General features: G+C 39.9%; 1 protein-coding gene across 2 annotated transcripts in view; it reads left to right on the forward strand.

Annotated features, from left to right (window-relative positions):
* CASTOR1 (cytosolic arginine sensor for mTORC1 subunit 1) overlaps positions 1–15,825 on the forward strand; it is a 77,224-nt gene that overhangs the window by 15,177 nt on the left and 46,222 nt on the right. For both annotated transcript variants that reach the window (XM_033956850.1, XM_033956849.1), the window contains exons 3-4: positions 13,556–13,749; positions 15,628–15,760. In XM_033956850.1, the coding sequence (XP_033812741.1) occupies positions 13,556–13,749; positions 15,628–15,760 (327 nt within the window). The remainder of the gene's footprint in view (positions 1–13,555; positions 13,750–15,627; positions 15,761–15,825) is intronic.

The raw sequence follows: 15,825 nt of genomic DNA on the forward strand, positions 1-15,825 counted from the left end.
CTGGACATTTCCAGGAAGATACATTGGAAGATAGTTGGATATTTCCATGAAATTACATTACATTAGAAGGTAGTTGGTTTCAAGTTACATAGTGAGGTTTCAGGTTATTTTGTGACATAGAGAGGAAGATTCCAGCATGATGGGATTCATGTTAGCTTAGGTTAACCAAATATGTTTTTTGAATAGTAGTGTTTTTATTTCTTTTCGGAATGCTTTATAGTCTATTGTTGTAGTCAATAGGTTGGATATGGAGGGGTCAAGTTTCGCTGCTTTAGTAGCTAGGAGGCTGTCGTATAGCTTTTTGCGTTGGGTACCTTTGAGTGGCGGGTAGGAGAATGGGGTCTGGGTTCTCCTAATTCTGGGTGAAAGGTTTCGATTTAGGCAATTGTTTAGGTAGGTAGGCGCAGTTCCGTTTATTACTTTGTGTAATAGAACGAATAATTTGAATTGGATTCTGGCTTGTGTGAGTCTAGGTAGGCATTGGGTGATGTGGTCAAATTTTCCGAGTGAATAGATTACATAAGAACATAAGCAATGCCTCCACTGGGTCAGACCCGAGGTCCATCGTGCCCAGCAGTCCCCTCACGCGGCGGCCCAACAGGTCCAGGACCTGTGCAGTAGCCCTCTATCTATACCCCTCTATCCCTGAGAGCTGTGTTCTGAACGGACTGTAGTTGTTTAATTAGGTTTATTGGACAAGGTAAGAACATAAGAAATGCCTCTACTGGGTCAGACCTGAGGTCCATCGTGCCCAGCAGTCCGCTCACGCGGCGGCCCAACAGTAGGTAGAGGATGTTGCAGTAGTCCAATAGTCCTAGTACAAGGGATTGGACTATGATCCTGTATTGTTCTTTGTTGAAGGATTTTCTTATTTTTCGTAGGTTACGCATGGTGAAGTATGCGTTTTGTGTTGTTTTGTTGATTTGACTCTGCATTGTGCAGCATCTATCTATCAATACTCTAAGGATTTTAAGAGATGTCTGTATTGGATATTTGCTTGCCATATGCTTGCCGTTTCCATTTTACTGTCCTCGCAGAGTGTGCAACCATTTTATGTCTCCTCTAAACGTCAGATTATAAATGAATCTCCTGCATTTCTCAGGAAGAAATCTGAATTCAGTGCGACAGGATTACGTAGTGTTCCGATGACATTTAGCTTCATTTGGGTTTCTTGGAGTTCATTGGAGCTAAGTAGCCCATTTCTAACAGGGAGAACTTTGCTCCTCAGCTGCCTTGTCCAAAATTCTGTATTGCTTTGATAGTGCTTGGATAGGCAGAGAATGATTAACCGAAATAACGTCTCGCTGAAGCTTGTCCTTTCTTAAATTTCCCACTTTCTTTTTTTTTCCCTCTCCTTTTCTTCTCCGCTGCTCCCCTTAGCAGAGCGCCTCATGCATGTTGGTGACTTAGCCTTTCCCCTCCTTGGCTGTCCTCCTCTCTTTGGAATAATCTAGGGTCAGTGTTCTTTGCTAATTTTTAAGCAAGGACCATTTTGGGTCCAAAAGGGTTGATGGAGAGCCAACAAATATTTTCCTACTCGGGGCCATGACACCATTAACTTCTCAGCATTCATTCCTACCAGAACACCTGGCCTTGATCACACATGCAGAACACAGATAAACCCTAAGCAAATACAGGTTTGCAAACTATAAAAGTCCTAATATACACAAACCAAACCCTAAGATGCCAGGCTTTCTGTATGCAGTGCAACACCAGAGAAATAGAAAGAAATGCTTTGCTTCCTGAACAGTGCAAAATATAGATAGCAAATGTAAATTCTCAAAACCGACATATTCAATCACTAAATTGAAAATAATTTTTCCTACCTTTGTCTGGTGATTTTATTTTTCTAATCGTCTTTTCCCAATCTCTGGTTGCACTTCTGTCTGTGCTCGTAACTCTGTTTCAAGGGCTTTCTTTTCCATTTGCTGTTCTTCTCTCCTTCACTTTCTGCTCTACATCCATCTTTGCCATCAACTTTTAATATTCAACTCTTCAATTTTTCTGCTTCCTTATCAAATCTATCTACTTTTCCATGTCTTTCCCATGTGTACCATCTCCTCCCTCTCTACCCTTTCCCTCCATCAGTATGTACCAACTCCTCCCTCTTTCTTCTCCCCTATTCCCATCTTTTCTTAAACATCATTTTTTCCTTCTCTTCCCACCCCTCCTATCCCTGTTCACCATCTCCTCCCTCTCTCAACTCTGGTGGTCTCCTCTCCTCCCTCTTTGTGGTCTGGCATCTCTGTCCTTCTCTTCCTCCTCTCCCCTACCTCTCTTCTCCTTCCCTGGTCTGGCACTTCTCTCTCCATCCCTCCCTCTCCAGTAGTCCATCTCTCTCTCTTTCCCTTTCCCCCTTTTTGTGACCTGGTATCCCTCTCCTCGCCTCCCCTGTCCCACTTCAGTAGTCCATCTCTCTCCTCCTTTCCTTTCCCTCTCCTGAAGGTATGGCATCTTCTTCTTTTTGTTTTTTCCTCCCCATCCCCGCAGATCACCCCATCTGTGATCCCCTGCGACCACCCCTCCATGGGATCTGGCAGCAGCGCAAGTGAAGTAAATACTCTGCTTTTGCCAGCCCGGAAGCTTTCCCTTTGCTACTGCTTTGTACCTATGCAGGGACAGGAAGCAGTAGCAGAGGGAAAACTTCCAGGTCGCTGAAGACAGTATATTTACCTCACTCAAGCTGCTGGCGGCCTGAAGAGAGAGCGCCTGCAGGGATGGAACCCCAGACTACAGTGTGAGCCGCCAGAAATGTCTGCGTGCCACCATTTGTTCGCGGGCCTTGCAATGGAGACCACTGATCTAGATGGTAATCTTAGGACTGGGTACTCCAACAGGTATCACAGCCAATAGATGTTGAATCCCACATAAACAGAACTGGAGAAAAGAGTGGCACCTAGGATAGACTAGAACAAGTGCTATCTCTTTGAGACTTAAATATCTTTTTCTTTTTTTTTTTTTATCTTGGAGGTTCTTTTTTTTATCTTTATTCCTTTTTATTTCTTTCAACAAGTGTACAATATTATTACAAATAATTCACATCACTCACTTGACATTCTTAATCAATATAATTACACATGTTTTAATTCCCTCCACCCACCTCCCATCCCCTCCCATATCAACAAAATATTTTACCCAAACATATACATACTTAGACTCTCCCTCCCCCCCATTTTTACAAATTATCCCTTAAGGAAAAAGAATAATCCTTAATCATTACAATATTCAATTAATGGCCTCCACACCTCCTTAAACCTTTTAAAATATCCCCTCTGTACTGCAGAAAATCTTTCCATCTTATACAATGACAAACTGAGTTCCACCAAAAACTACAATTCAATCTAGAATAATCTTTCTAATTAGTCGTTATTTGTTGAATTCCCACTCCAGTAAGAATCATCAATAATTTGTTGTTTGCTGCAGATATCTGACTTTTGGCCCTCATACACATTCCAAAAATCACTGTGTCGTAGGATAATGCTACATGATTTTCCATCAACATATTAACCTGATCCCATATTGATATCCAAAATGCCTGAATACATGGACAATAAAATAAAAGATGGTCTAAAGTTCCAATTTCAATTTTACAATGCCAGCATCTATTAGACTTAGAGCAATCTAATTTTTGTAATCTAGTAGGGGTCCAGAATGCTCTATGCAACAAAAAGAACCATGTTTGCCTAATAGATGCTGACATCGTACCTTTAATTCTCCAAGACCAAATACGTGGCCATTGAGATGCATTAATTTGATGCTTAATCTCAATGCTCCAAATATCTCTTAATCCATTTTTTGGTTTCTTATTCAAATAATTAGATATAATTTTATACCACTTTGCGGCCTGGTGTCCCAGAAAATCTGCCTGGAAACATAAGAATTCTAAGCTGTAATGATCATTTAAAGATTTCCATTCAGGGAACCCCACCTGAATAGCCTGCTTCAATTGCAACCATTTATAACTTTGTTTTTTATTCAGACCATATTTATGTTGCAATTGTGAAAAATCAAGCAGCTTACCATTATCAATTACTTCAGTTAAAGATCTTATACCTGCTTTAATCCAATCTTTCCAGACAACCTTAAACCCGCCTATTTGTATCTTGGAGTTTACCCAAATAGTCTGTTGTTTCGATTTTAAAATAGAATCACTAGTTAATTTATCTACAAATCGTAATGTTTTCCAAGTATCCATTAATACTTTATTGTCTTTACGTATTCTAGGCACTTTTATACCAATCAGAAGATCAAGCCTAAGTGGAAAAATAAGTGATCTCTCCACCCGTAACCATTCTGGTATTTGTTCCAAAAGCTCTGGGAGGACCCAATACATACCTTGACGCATGATATAGGCCTGATGATACCTATAAAAATTGGGAAAATTTACCCCACCCTCCTCAATTGGTCTTTGCAAAGACACTAGAGCCACTCTTGCAATTTTACCCAGCCAAATAAATTTAACCAGAATACTATTTAATTTTTTATAAAAAGACCCCTAAAAAACACTGGTATCATTCCCAATTGATAGCAAACTACAGGCAAAATCATCATTTTAACAGTTTGAACTCTTCCCCACCATGACAAATGTAAAGGATTCCATTGCTCACATAACTCTGTTACTTTTTGTAATAAAAATTTTTCGTTTATTCTCATTGTCTCTTCGAGTGTTTTATTCAACCAAATACCTAAGTATTTTATACCCTCTTCTTTCCAAATAAAAGGGAAAGAATCAAGTATACCTTTTGTACAATGCACATTTAAAGGTAAAATTTCTGATTTAGTCCAATTTATTTTGTATCCTGATAATTTTCCAAATGTATCTATTATCTCCAGTAGACATGGAATTGTTGTTTCCAGATTTCTCAAATGAAGCAATATATCATCTGCATAAGCGGATACTTTATATTCCACTCCAGCACATGGAATACCCTCTATGTCCCTTGCCTGTTGAATAGCTAACAACAAGGGTTCAAGAACTATATCAAAGAGCAAAGGAGATAATGGACAACCCTGTCTAACTCCCCTATGCAATTTAAAAACATCTGAAAAATTATTATTTATGTATAAGCGAGCAGTTGGGGAGCTATACAGTGCTTGAATCATTTGTATAAATCCAGATCCAATACCAAACCATTCCATAGCTTGATACATAAAATTCCATTCTACACGATCAAAAGCCTTCTCAGCATCTAGTGATACTGAAAAAGCCGGATCATTAATTTGTCTTGTTAAATAATACATCTGAAATGCCAGTCTAGTATTATTTGAAGTGTCTTTGAGCAACAAATCCAGTTTGATTTATTCCTATTATACGCGGAAGAGCTTTAGCCAATCTTAATGCTAAAATCTTAGCTAATATTTTTCCATCTACATTTATTAAAGATATAGGCCTGTAGTTTGAAACAAATGTTGGATCTTTATTTGGCTTTGGCAAAACAATAGTTAAAGATTCTGCCATAGTGCCTGATATACAACCTTTATTCAGTTGGTCCTGATATAGTTTTAATAAATATGGTAAAAGGGAAATTTGAAATTCTTTATAAAACTCTACTGTAAATCCATCTCCTCCTGGAGCGGTCCCAACTCTAAGGGATTTCAATGCCATTTGTAACTCTTTTAATGATATAGGTTTATCTAAACTTCCTTTTATATGATCAGGAACCTTAGGTCCTTCAACTAAACTCAAAAAATCCAACCCATCTTTCTCTTTATCTAAATAAGACTCAGAAGAATACAGTGACTTATAACATTTTAAAAATTGTTTTAATATATTTCCAATTTGAGAATGAGAATTTCCTAATTCATCTTTAATTATGCTTATTTTCTCCTTTCTTTTCTTTGCTTTTAAATAATTTGCCAATAATCTTCCAGCCTTATTTGCACTACCATAATACATCGTTTGCTGAGCAAAAATATCTTTCCTTACTAACCCAGATGAAATTTCATTATATTCACATTTTTTTTAACAATATTTGAAATGTCTCTTGTTCCCATTTATTAACCAATTTTAATTCCAAATTTTTAATTTCTTTTTCCAAATTTGCAAATTGCTTTCTTATCTGTTTCTTTTTATACGCAGAATATGATATAATTTGTCCTCTCATAGTTGCTTTGAAAGCATTCCATAATATTCCAATCGATATTTCCTCTAGATCATTAAGTCTAAAATATTCCTTCATTTTTATCTGAAATTCTGTGCAAAATTTAGAATCAGCAAGCAAAGTATTATCAAACCTCCATACAGGTTTGGAATTATCTTGATCTATTAAGTTAACTTCTATCCATACACCACCATGATCAGATATTACTAATGGTTCTATGTCAGCTTTTACAACTTGCTGTACCATCTGATCTGAAACAAAAATATAATCAATTCTTGAAAATGATTGATGAACATGTGAACAAAATGTAAATTCCCAATCATTAAAATGAAGAATACGCCATATATCTTTTAAATTACATGTTTATACCAAATTATCTAATCCCATTGATTTCATAATTCTACTAGGCTTTTTATCCATTATTGGATCTATAACAGCATTGAAATCCCCTGCCACCACTAAATTAGTCAACAACAACAAAACACTCCTGATTTGCCAAACAAATCCTAAACTAGAAAAAACAAGGAAGGCAACCAAGTCACATCAAGGTCTGCGTGGGGGAAGCCCACAGTGCCAAACTTGTCTCACAACTTATAAGCCAAATACAGTGTAACAAGTCAAAAAAGCATGTCACACTGTATAATGTTGTAGGGCGCTCTCAGTGTGAACCCTCAGTGATAGGAGCACAGCTCCGACACTTCACTTCTGGGTCAAGGCAATAAGCCTCCACCCACACACCGGTGGATGTGCAAATTTCTCAGGCGTATTCATTAGAGAGAGAATAAAAATAATAGCTTTATTTATATCCCGTCATACCTTTCAGTTCCTGGAATCTAACCTGTTTGTTGTCTCTAGTGTGTCCTTGGAATACTACAAGCTATTAACACTTATATCCAGGACGGTTATAACGGTTAATTCAAAAAAGATTCCATCTTTCATTCCATTCAGCTCCTTATGTGAATATCCCAACTTTGTTTAAATAAAAACATAAAAATTAGTCAAATAATAAGTAATTAGAAGTTAATGACATTGGAACCCTTTTTCTTTTCATGAAGCCATCGGTTGTTCACATGCATCCAAAAAGACCTTTAACTTTTCAGGATCTTCAAAACTCACTGTCTTATTGGCATATGTAACCTTTATTATAGCATTATAACAAGCTTTGTATTATGGAAATTCAAATAAGGCGGGAAGATTATTGGCAAACTATCTTAAAGCAAAAAAAAAAAAGAAAGTCAAAAATAATTGCCATTAAAGATGAGAAAGGTGATACTTACACTCAAGTTGAACCTATTTTAAAACAATTTTTAAAATTTTATAAAGCTCTTTATTCTTCTGAGCCTTATTCGGATAAAGAAAAAGATGGTTTAGAATTTTTAAAATTGTTAGAGGGACCTAAAATTCCTGAACATATAAAAGAAAGTCTTGAATAGCCTATGTCATTAAAAGAATTGCAAACAGCGTTGAAGTCCCTTAGAGTTGGATCCGCTCCAGGTGGTGATGGTTTTACGGTGGAATTTTTTAAATCATTTCAAAATACCCTATTACCATATTTGTTAAATTTATCTCAGACTCAACTAATTAAGGTTTGTATTACAGGCACTATGGCAGAATCTTTAACTATAGTTTTGCCAAAGCCAAATAAAGATCCTACTTTGGTTTCAAATTACAGGCCTATTTCTTTAATTAATGTAGATGGCAAACTTTTGGCTTTACGCTTAGCCAAGGCTCTCCCTTATATTATTGGTATGCACCAAACTGGATTTGTTGCTCAGAGACATTCTTCTTTTTTTTATTATTTATTTATCATTTTACAATACATATCAAGCATAAAACTTGTACAGAAAGCAAAATGCAAGCCAAGAATTAATTACTTCAATATAAGAAACATATAATCAGTTAAAAAGAAAGAAAACAATTATGCTTAAATTTCAGCTCAAGTCCTCATTGGATCCAAAATATAGCTAATGCGAGATTAATTAACTATATCTTAAAGAAGTATAGGACTGCCAATTAAGCTGAGGCAGGTTACCCCATAATATCTAGGGCTTAGCTCTTATCTTTTTCCAAGCGTGACAGCGATAAAAAAGTTGTCAACTGAAAGGGCTCAAAGAAAACATATTTTTGAGAAGAATAATTCACTATACATTTGCATGGGTGATGAAGATAAAACATTGCCCCTAAGGCTAGATTCCAGGTTTTAAAAGTAAAAATTATCTACGACGCCTCTGGGTATCTCTCGCCAAGTCTGGATACATTTGTATTTTCATCCCATGAAATTGTTTCTGTTTATTTTGAAAGAAGAGTCTTAATAACCAATTTTTATCTGGTGCCAAAGCAACTGTTAGTAATAAAGTTCCAGGAGTAAACGATTCCTTATCAGACATTTTCAATAAATTAGATACATTCAAATTTTCTCCCTGTGTAATTTCTTGTTGTTTTTGTTTCTGTTGATTATTAGGGAGATAATAAGCTTGAGTAAGTGGAGGTATCATCTCCTCTGATATTCCCAAAATTTCTATCATATATTTTTTCAACATTTTCTAGGAGTTACCATCTGAATCCTAGGGAAGTTAACCAATCTTAAATTATTACTGCGGGAAAAGTTTTCCAAAAATTCAAACTTCCTTCTAAGATTAGTGTTGTCTTTAATTAAAGTTTCTTGAATTTTTTAACCTTTATTATCTCCTGATTAATGTCTCCAATGCCTTCTTTAAATTCTTTTACTTCTTGTTTCAAATTTCTAATATCAGTGGAATGAACATTTATTTTTCCTTCTAGCTATTTGGGGATTTATTAAGTTAGGTAGACTGGCTACCAGGTCCCAGATAGTCAAGTGTTACCTCTCGGGGCTTCTGTAACAAAGGCAACTGCAAACGTTTTCTTTCCTCACCAGTCGTTCTTCTCTCGCTGTCACTTCCCTGGTTTTGACCGTCCCCAGAAGCTGTTGATTCCTCGGTTTCTGCTCCAAGACTCTCCTGAGATTGCAGGGAGTCCGGCTCCAAGCTCCCCTCAGTGTTGTCCCCGGCCTCTAGGGCAGAGCGAGTTTCCTCCTCCGAGAACTCCCCCGCCCACAGGGAGCTGGTAACTTGATGATTAGGGGGCGATGCCTTTGTGTTGGGACTCAGAGTTGTCTCCAGGCCCAAAAAGAGCGCCTCCGTCTTGCCCATCCGGGGCGTCTCCTGCGGGCGAGTCACCGGCTGCCGAAGGGTTCCTTGCATGCGTCGGAAGAGCTCCTCCACAGTGCCCAAACGGAGGCACTGGAGCCCTGCACGGCCCCAGCCGAACTCCTTCCTCTCCACTTGGGCATCGTCAAAAGGTAAGTGTCAGGTTTGTTAGTGGCCCCCACAATATATGGTGGTAGGGGTTAAGTGAGAGGTGCCCTGACAAACGCCCGGTCCCAGGTTCAGTTCTCTCACTGAAGATTCACCAGGAAGTAGAATCAAAGAGGCACAGCCAGAGGTGATTGCATAAAGAATATATTATAGAAATAGTCTTACAGAAAAGTAGTATTCATAGGCATTACAACAATTAAGCAGAGAGCAAAGCAGTTTCCCTGCCTTACAGAGTCCAGAAGGAAGCGTGAAGTTCCAGGGAAAGGCAGAGAGAGAGAGAAAAGGGGGATGGGGTGATGGTTTAAGCTTCGTGTTCCATAGATAAAGAGAAGGATAGACAGAGAAAGAGAGCGAGAGCTAGAGCTTCTGATGTGTTGCAGAAAGGAGGCTTTTATATCTTGGAATCTTATTCTGTGTTTAGAAACTATTGTATGTCCCAGTATCTTTCTGTTTAGAATTTGTAAACTGTTTGAAACAATGGTTAATTTAATTGCTAAGGAGGGTGTGATACTTGCAGGCATGGTAGATGGGATTAGTCTCTGGCTTCTTTGTCCCATTCAAGCAGCCTATCTTCTTGATCTGTGCACCTGGACCCATTGTCCTAAGCACCCTCTTAATCAGATATTAACACCTTTTAGCTAGTCATGATTCAATCAGGGCTACTTAAAACAGTCTCCCTGCCCTCAGGGTCTATCTGCATTCACATGCCAGAGTCAGATTGATATAATTTCCCATAGGCCTTCGCTGACAAAAGTAATGCCAACTGAAAATGCTGAATGGTAGCGATAGCTATGCTGACAGTAAGGTTAGCTGGAAATATTAAGTCGTAGCGAGCTCACAGACACTAGCCTCTCAGCAAAAGTTGGACCGCCACCATCTTGGATCCGACACTTCCTATGTTGTTGCCCAGAGACATTCTTCTAATAATATCATATTGGCTTTTCAAATGTTATATTTAACAAAAGATATAAAATATCCCGCTTTTTCTGTTTCCTTGGATGCAGAGAAGGCATTTGATCGGGTGGAATGGACCTTCATGTATCAAGCTATGGAGTGGTTTGGTATAGGGACAGGTTTTATACAGATGATTCAATCCTTATATAGCTCCACGACTGCTAGATTATATATTAATAATAATTTTTCGGAAAGGTTTTGTTTGCAGAGGGGGGTTAGGCAAAGATGTCCCTTGTCTCCTTTGCTTTTTGATATTGTATTAGAACCCTTGTTATTAGCTATTCAACAGACAAAGGAGATACAGGGTATTCCCTATTCAGAACGGGAATATAAGGTCTCTGCTTATGCAGATAACATTTTGCTTCATTTGAGAAACTCTGAAACAACCATTCCATCCTTGCTTGAATTAATAGAGAAATTTGGAAAGTTCTCTGGGTATAAAATTAATTGGAATAAAGCTGAAGTTCTTCCACTCAATGTACATTGTACAAAAGGTTTGTTTGACTCATTTTCCTTTATATGGAAGGAAGATGGAATAAAATACTTAGGAATTTGGATAAAAAATACACTGGAAGACACAATGAAAGTAAATGAAAAAACTTTATTAAAGAAGGTAACAGAAATGTGTGAGCAATTGAATCTTTTACATTTATCTTGGTGGGGGAGAATCCAAACAATTAAAATGATATTGCCTGTGGTTTGTTACCAAATGGATATGATACCAGTTTTTTTCAGGGGTCCTTTTATAAAAAGTTAAATAGTATTCTTACAAAATTTGTTTGGCTTGGTAAAATTGCTAGAATTGCTTTAGTGTCTTTGCAAAAGTCAATTAGGGAAGGGGGGGGTAAATTTTCCCAATTTTTATAGGTATCATCAAGCCTATATTATGCGCCAAGATATGTATTGGGTCCTCCCAGAGCCCATTGATAAAATTCCAGACTGGTTGTGGTTGGAATGGCGACTCATTTTTCCTCTGCGATTAAACCATGTTCTTAGTATCAAAATGCCTAGGATATATAAAGAAAACAGATTGTTAGTTGATACATGGAAAACTTTGAGATTTGTGAATAATTTAACACCTGTTCCTATACATAAATCAACAAATCAAACTATATGGCTTAACTCCAAGATTCAAATAGGCGGATTTAAGGTCATCTGGAAGTACAGTGGTACCTCGGTTTACGAGTGCACCGGTTTGCTAGTGTTTTGCAAGACGAGCAAAACATTTGCAAAATCAGTGCCTCGGAAACTGAGCATGGCTCGATTTACGAGCACCCCCCCCTGCAATCCGGCACCACCCCCCTGCGATCCGGCACCCCCCCCTGCCTCGAACCGGCACCCCCTGCCACGATCCGACACCCCCCCGCCACGATCCGACCCCCCCCCCCCGACACGATTGGGCACCCCCCGCCACGATCCGAACCCTCCCCCCGACACAATTGGGCACCCCCCCCCGCCCTTCTTACCCTCATCTGGGCACTCTTGAAAATCGGCTTCCTCCTCTGCTGGGCCTTGAGCATCTGAGCATGCTCAAGGCCTGTGAGTTCACGTGAACTCGCAGGCCTTGAGCATGCTCAGATGCTCAAGGCCCAGCAGAGGAGGAAGTCGATTTTCAAGAGTGCCCAGATGAGGGTAAGAAGCGGCGGGAGGGTGCCCAATTGTGTCGGGATGTCGGATCATGTCAGGGGGGGTGCCGGTTCGAGGCAGGGGGAGTGCCGGATCGCAGGGGGAGTGCCTGATCGCGGGGGGGGGGCCTTCGAGGTGAGCAATGCCGGTTCTCAGGGGGGGGGGAAACGCATCAAAGTGAGTTTCCATTATTTCCTATGGGGAAACTCGCTTTGATAAACGAGCATTTTGGATTACGAGCATGCTCCTGGAACGGATTATGCTCGTAATCCAAGGTACCACTGTATTGGGTTATGGCAGGTATAAGAACTTTGGACAATGTTATATCTAATGGTAAACTGCTTGATTTTTCACAGCTGCAACATAAATTTGGTCTTAATAAATCACAAAGTTATAGATGGTTGCAACTGAAGCAGGTCATTCAGGCAGGGTTCCCTGAATGGAAAAATCTTAATAAACAATATAGTCTAGAGTTCTTGTGTTTTCAGGTGGACTTCCTGGGACACTAGGCCACACAGTGGTATAAATTGATATCTGGATTTATGAATAAAAAACCAAAAACTGGCCTTACAGACATTTGGAACATTGAGATTAAGCATCAAATTACTGCATCTCAATGACCACGAATTTGGTCTCGGAGGATGAGTTGTACAATGTCGGCATCTATGAGACAAACTTGTTTTTTTCTGTTGCACCGAGCTTTTTGGACCCCTGTCCATTTACAAAAATTAGATAGCTCTAAATCTAATAGGTGTTGACATTGTCATCTCGAAGCGGGGGCTTTAGATCATTTATTGTTCTATTGTCCATTCATTTTGGCTTTTTGGAAATTGATTTGGGGCCAAATAAATTGTTTGTTGGAAAATCCTGTGGCTCTATCCTATACTATATTATTTGGAATGTCAATGAGGAAGAAAAGTCAAATATCTCCAAAGAATAATAAGCCATCCAGCAGATTACATTTAACTGGAAAAATTGGAATAGATTAAATTATAGTTTTTGGTGGAATTCATTATGTCATATGTACAAGATGGAAAGAATGTTAGCCTTGTAGAAAGGAAATTTTAATAACTTTCAGGAGGTTTGGAGGCCATTAATAGAATATTGTAATGAGTAATTATTGGAATATCATTTTTCCCTAATAGGTATAATTGCAAAGTATGGAGGGGGGGGGTTTCTGATTTGATATTAAATGATTAGATTAATAGGACAGATTATATAATATAATATATGATATATGCAACTACATATGAATTAGTAGGGTTGGGAGGGAGGATTTAAATAATATAATTTAGGTTAAATTGATAGAGAATCAAGTGATATTGTATAAGTTCAAATGTTATTTTATGATACACTTCTTGTAAGATATAAAATGAATAAAGAATTTTTTTATTTTTTTTTAAAAAGGAATATTACAAGTTGTTGTTGTTTTTTTTTCCATTTTATCCAATGGTGACCTGACTGGAGCCTTCATTGGTAGTTGGATTATAGAATTAATATGATTACTTATCTGTGGCGTGTTCTTGTTTCTTGTTCCAGAGTTGCTTCCCTCTGACTACCTTCAGGTAGCAGATGCCACGTGGCTGGTGCTCAATGTGTTGTCCAATGGCTGCTCTTCTAACAGTGCCCAGACTGTGGGCGTGACAAAGATCGCCAAGTCTGTCATTGCGCCGTTGGCAGAGAACAATGTGTCTGTCCTGATGCTGTCGACGTACCAGACCGATTTCATTCTGGTAAGAGCAGAGAGATCCCGATCTGGGTTAATGCGAGACAAATTCTGACGGGAGACGGCAGCTGCAGACTTATGGCTGCCTGTGCTCCGTGTCTTCAGTGAATTATTGCAAATCGCTTTGCCATAGCCCTGTGAAAGGTGGTGTATTAAGAATAAATCATAAAAAACGATGCAAGATGACATTTTGTTGTGAACATCTACTGATGACAATTCTTTAGAGCAGAGTTTCTCAACTTGATCCTGGAGTATCTCCTTGCCAGTCAGGTTTTCAGGATATCCACAATGAATATGCATAAACTTCATTTGCATATACGTCCTCCATTATATGCAACTTTCTTTCATTCATATTCATTGTGGATATCCTGAAAACCTGACCGGCAAGGAGACACTACTTTAAAGTAGATAGATCTCCTCTATTCAGAGTGTATTTGCTCATCTGTCCCACAAAGCCCCTAGGGCTTCACTCCCAATCCTTGAGGGCCACTAACTGGTGAAGTTTTCATGATACTTGTTTGAAAGGCCACATACCTTTTACGGACACTGCATTCTGCCACCACAAATGGACTTGTTGTGCCTTCATATCAACAACTGCACTTACAGTTCATAAGGAAGGGTTCCTAGATGTGAGGGAGCAGGATAAGTCTAACCCAGCGGTCTCAAACACGCAGCCCGTGGGCCGCATGTGGCTCTCCAGGTGTTATTTGCGGCCCGCGGTCTGGATGCGATCAACAGCATTTCTCTTCCCCTTTCCCTTCCTTTTGAAGCAGCAGCATGTCTGGCCGGCTCGTTCCGTTCAAAGCTGCGGGTTGGCGGCTCCTCGCACTATCCACTCCTGCATCGGAAGCCTCTCTGACATCACAACATCAGAGAGGCTTCAGGCGCAGATCTCGCAAGGAGCCGCCACCCGCGGCTTTGAACGGAACGAGCCGGCCAGACACGCTGCTGCTCCACAAGGAAGAGAACAGAAGGGGAGGGGAAAGAGAAATGCTTCTGCTACATAGGAAAGGGGGACCCTAGGGAAATGCTGCTGCTGCTGTACATGGAAAGTGAGAGGGAGGGAAAGGGGAAGAGAAATGCCTCTCCTGCACAGGAAAGGGGGAAGGGAAATGCTGCTTCTGTTGCTGCTGCACCTAATTGGGGAAAGAGAGGGAAGGAAGGAGAAGGGAGAGGAGAGGAACAAGAGAAGAAGCCAAGTTTATGGGAGGGAGGGAAGGAAAGGAGATATCGGACCATGGAGGGGGAGGGAGTGATGCCAGGGCATGGGGGAAGGGAAGGAGACAGATGCCAGACCAGGGTAAAGGAAGGAAGGAGGGAGGGAGCATTTCTATAGAGGGCTTATGGCAGTGATTGACAGAGGCTGTTTACCACTGCCTCCTGAGCCCCCTTTCTACTGCATCTCACCCTTGTGGAAGCAGGAAGTTGCAGCAGAATGGGGTGGGATGCAGCAGAAAGAAGGCTCTGGTTGGGGGCAATTGGCCTGTGTGAATCTCTGCCACTTCCCTGAGCCCTCTAGGAAGAAAAATACATTTTAAAGTTGGTGGAGGGGGTGGGTTGAAGATAGGGATATACCCAACCACTTGTGGGGCAGGGTCTTCCAAAACTGGTCTACACAGGACCCTCGCAATTGGTAAGGCCAGCTCTGGCTCAGTCTCCAATATTTGACATCAATCGAGAGTGCTGGCAGATGTCACAACATACACCAGTCTTTCCTTCTCCCCAATTTCTTCAACCCTCTCATCTCTAAAACTTAACGCAAGTTTTGCAGTGGTAGAAGCAAACATCATCTCTTTAGGCTTAGGATGGTAAGAGACGGGGTCAGTGATTTTTATTTGTTTCTCATTACTTCCTCTTCCCCCCTCCGTCCCCTTCCTCTCCAAAGGTTCGGGAGCAGGATTTGTCTGTGGTCATCCATACACTCACTGCAGAGTTCAGCATCTACAAGGAAGTAAAGGGCGAACTAGTTCGACTGAATCATGATGATGCTAGCAATGGATTCCTAAAATCAAAGAATGGTGAGTAGCTAGCTACCTGTGTGGATGGGTGGGGGCAGTTACCCTTTCTGTGCCTGCATGCAGCT

The sequence above is a fragment of the Geotrypetes seraphini genome, chromosome 8 (genome assembly GCF_902459505.1).
Source record: "Geotrypetes seraphini chromosome 8, aGeoSer1.1, whole genome shotgun sequence".
Lineage (NCBI taxonomy): Eukaryota > Metazoa > Chordata > Amphibia > Gymnophiona > Dermophiidae > Geotrypetes > Geotrypetes seraphini.